This window comes from Poecilia formosa, unplaced genomic scaffold, assembly GCF_000485575.1.
Source record: "Poecilia formosa unplaced genomic scaffold, Poecilia_formosa-5.1.2 Scaffold455, whole genome shotgun sequence".
NCBI lineage: Eukaryota > Metazoa > Chordata > Actinopteri > Cyprinodontiformes > Poeciliidae > Poecilia > Poecilia formosa.
In genome coordinates, this window is record NW_006800394.1 from 32,876 (window position 1) to 37,133 (window position 4,258).

General features: G+C 43.4%; 1 protein-coding gene across 1 annotated transcript in view; it reads right to left on the bottom strand.

The window, feature by feature from the left end:
- Positions 1-4,258, bottom strand: part of LOC103155918 (myosin-3-like) — a 30,127-nt gene that overhangs the window by 22,473 nt on the left and 3,396 nt on the right. The window contains exons 2-4 of the mRNA XM_016663902.1: positions 3,222-3,809; positions 1,181-1,324; positions 173-329 (exon numbers count right to left, since the gene is read on the bottom strand). Of these exons, the coding sequence (XP_016519388.1) occupies positions 173-329; positions 1,181-1,324; positions 3,222-3,425 (505 nt within the window). The 5' untranslated portion in view covers positions 3,426-3,809. The remainder of the gene's footprint in view (positions 1-172; positions 330-1,180; positions 1,325-3,221; positions 3,810-4,258) is intronic.

Consider the following 4,258-nt stretch of genomic DNA (forward strand, 5'->3'; position numbering starts at 1 on the left):
GGGAGGAGCCACGAGTGTGTGTGTGTGTGTGTGTGTGTAGGCGTATGTGTGTGTGTGTGTGTGTGTGTGTGTGTGAGTGTGTGTGTGTGAGTGTGTGTAGGTATGAGTGTGTGTGTGTGTGTGTAGGCGTATGTGTGTGTGTGTGTGTGTGTCGGTGTGTGTGTGCGCTCACCGGTGAGCATGAACTGGTAGGCGTGGTCAGAGAGGGCGAAGATGTGCGGCGGAACCTCCATCCTCTTCTTGCCCCTGTAGGCCCGGACCACCTCCGGGTTGTAGACCGGCAGCCATTTGTACGGGTTGACGGTCACACAGAAGAGCCCAGAGTACGTCTGCACCGAAACCAAAGGTAATCTGATTACAATCTACAAATTACAGAATCACTTTCACATTTAACAAAGATCTTAAATTAACAGCATGTTGCTGTGAATAACATTTTATCCCATTTTTGGAGATATTTACAGATTCTTACTGTGCATTTTTATTAGTTGAAGGTTTTATTTTCAAACATTTTGTGTTTCTTCAGAAATATTTTATACAGTTTTTAACTTAAATTCTTGTTTCTTGGTGTCATTTTAGCCTTTAACATGATATGATGTAATCCATATTGGGAATCGATAAAATGCAACACAATACGATACAATATAATACAATATATTAAATAACATATATGACACGATATTATGCAGAATGATATGATGATATATGAGACAATATAAAATGTAAAATGTAAATCCTATAAAGATGAACTGAATAGAAATTAATGCTGCACATTCTGCTATAGTTACTTTAAAAAAGGCATTTTACAAAAGAAACCCACAAAGTTCAGTGTATATAGAGAAACATGTGGTCCTATTATATAATTATATGGACAGATTAAAAACCAGTTAATTCTATTTCTGTCATATTTACATGTTTCTATAAGTATTTTCTAATTTTCTGTAGGTTTTAAATTTAGCAGCTTTCAGAGCTGAACAGATAAAAGTTATGTCTAAAACCACACCAACTTTATTTATAAAGCACTTTAAAACAACCACAGCTGATACAAAGTGCTGTACATCAAAACACAACATTTAAATCACCTTTCCTCACTAACAGTTCTCCTTCCTTCAACGTTTGCAGGTAAATTTGGTTTAAACTGAGCAGGGGACGTTTCTGAAGAGTCGACGAGTTTCATGCTTACGTAGATCATCCAGGCGGCGTATCGCTCCTTCAGGTTGAACAGGACGGCCGGCTCATGCAGGTGCGTCATCATCACCATGTCCTCAATCTTATCAAACTTTGGGGGGTTCATTGGAAACACCTGGTCCTCCCTCACCGTTAACGTCTGCAGAGGAAGGTAGACCAGGTGAGAACGTGAGACCAGGTGAGAACGGTAGACCAGGTGAGAACGTGAGACCAGATGAGAACGGTAGACCAGGTGAGAACGTGAGACCAGGTGAGAACGTGAGACCAGGTGAGAACGTGAGACCAGGTGAGAACGTGAGACCAGGTGAGAACGTTTAAAGGCCTTTTTTGAATTGAAAATATTACTTTGTATGATTATTTCTTTAAACTCATTAAACACATTATATTAAAATTTTCAGCAGTTTTTTGTAAATAAAAATAAAAACAACAAAAAAACACCAAATTATTTAGGGGGACTTGAGAATGTTTTAGTGGGGCTCCAGCCCCCTTAAAAAGTCCTAGTGACGCCACTGCACCAAACAAGAAGCAGCTTAAATGCAAACTTCCAGAAAACTGTAAAACAGCCGAAACCCTGAGTTCCTTTGTTTTTGAGCCATAATTACTGGAACCAACACATCTGCCTGAACTGATGATCTGTCGGACGTAAAGACTGTTTCTGGTTTCTCCGTGGTGGTTGGTATTTTAAAGCACTTTGCTACAAACGAACGCACTGATTGGTGGGATCACCTACCCCACATGTGTCAAACTCAAGGCCCGCGGGCCACATGTGGCCCCCCAGCATTTTATAGGCCGATGATTGACTTAAAATATGTTTTGAGCACGAATCGACTACAAACAACATTTCCCATAATGCATTCCGATTGTTACCAGCCAACATTGCGTCTTCTCGCCACTAGAGAGCAGCAGAGTCACCTCGAGCTGCTTATTGATTTTCCCAGCGAATAAAACTGAGACATCGACAAGCTAACATCAAAACGTCCAAGAAAAGAAACATCGATTTAAAAGTAAGACTGAGAATGAAGATGTGTGAGTTGGTGTCAGGGCGGCAGGTGGCGCTAGATGTTATCTTGACCGACAACATACATGAAATCGGTCATGTACTATTTTTATCTGTGAAATTACAACCATATTAACATCGGCTATTTAGTCGCATTTTATGCGGTTTAGTTAATATTCACCGTGAATCCAGATCCCATCACAGATTAAGCAGATAAATGTACATGTACATTTTTCTCGTAGTGACAAAAACCACTGACTGAGGCCCCAATAACTTTTAATAAATTAAATTAATCGACTTCACTTAAATTAGCATCACTTCACCCGCTGGGGTCTGAACGCACTTCCTCCTGGTTCCCATCTGCAGAAAAATCTGCGCTAATTCATCAGTCAGTTGGATCTGTCTGATCCAAACAGATCAACTGAACTCTGTGAGTGTTTTACCCTGTGAGGTCCGGTGTGCGCTTTTACCAGGATTTTTATTTATTTTATTCATTTTTTTTGCGTGGTTTCGCTTCTCCCAAACGGACAGATGTTACGTCTGCAGCTCCTCCAGAGTGCCACTCTCCTGGGTAACTTCCACCCAGAAGGCTCCATTTGTTAAATCCGCTGGATGAGTTTCTCCCAGCGGTTCCTCAGTCTTCGCAGTCCGCAGTGGTTGAGCAGCGGACTGCGCATGTTAGTTTAATTAACTTTTGCATCGTCATTTATTTCCTCAAGATAAACCGCCGGCTCCTCAAATGGATTAACACAACGTTGCATTCTCTTTAGTTTTCTCTGGTCTGTAATGGAGACTAGAATTTAACGGCCATTTCAACCAAAGGTTTGTAATGCGCTTCCTAACCAGACGCTCCAAAGCGTCCGGTTAGGAATTATATCATTATAAGCCTCTACAGACCTGAATGAGGGAAGTCAACCTTTTGTCTGGGGTGTTTTAGCAGGGATGCCCTCCTGATCTGTACCGTCAATGTGGCCCATTGAGGGGGGCCAATATGCTGAAGTGGCCCTCGGTGAAGTCGAGTTTGACACCCCTGACCTACCCGATCATCGGCGGTCTTCACGGTGACTCCGCCCTCGGACCGGTCCTGGACCTCCGCCTTCACGTAGAGCTCCGTGGCGTCGCTCACGAAGCACGCCGTCTTGCTGTCGAACGGCCGGTTCTGAGCCTCGGCTCGCTCCTTCTCAGACTTCCGCAGGAACTGGGCCGCGGGCCCGAACACCGCCATTTCCCCATCGGAGCTCATTTCTCCCAGTGGGACTCAAACACAACACGGATACTTTAGTTTATGAATGAAGAACTGCGGTGAACTCACCGTGGCCTCGGCGGCGGGTCGGACTGGGACGGGTTTCCAGAACGCTGCAGGAGTCGCTGCAGAGTGCAGGAACGGGACAGACGTCCGTCCGTTTTATACGCAGCTCCGTCCTTCACCTCGCGGCCGTTCCTTCGCTTCCGCCGGTAGAGTTACAGACCTGCTGCTCAGGACGGATCAGGGACCCACAAGCAGCGCAGATATATTTAGCTTTAGATGCCAAGGAAAGTCAGGTTTAAAAAATGATAAAAAGTCAACGCGCTGCTCCATCTGGGTTTTCCTGACTCCGTTTTCCTGTCCAGCTCTCAAACTGCATCACTGAAAGTACAACAGGAGACATTTAAAATTCTCTAGTTTATAGATGTTGCTCCAATAATAATTTTTTATTTCTGCAAAAATAAAAGTTTTCTGCAGGTGGTTTGGTTCAGATTTCCGTTTCAGTGGAATGTGAATGAAATTGTTGATAATTTTACAGATGAACAGACGGATGAATTACAGGTCAGGTTTCTCCAGGTTCTTAATGCTGTTGTGTTTTTTCTTAGCAGCTCGATGAATAAAAAACTGTTTAAAATCAAACATGTTCTAATTTCACCAAAATCCTTCAGATTAAAACAGTCACCTTAATCTGCGATGAGGGGGTTCCTACGGAGAGATCCGGAGCAGACTGGTTTAACTGGGCTGACTGGTCTAACTGGTTTAACTGGTTTAACTGGGCTGACTGGTCTAACTGGGTTGACTGGTTTAACTGGGTTGACTGGTCTAACTGG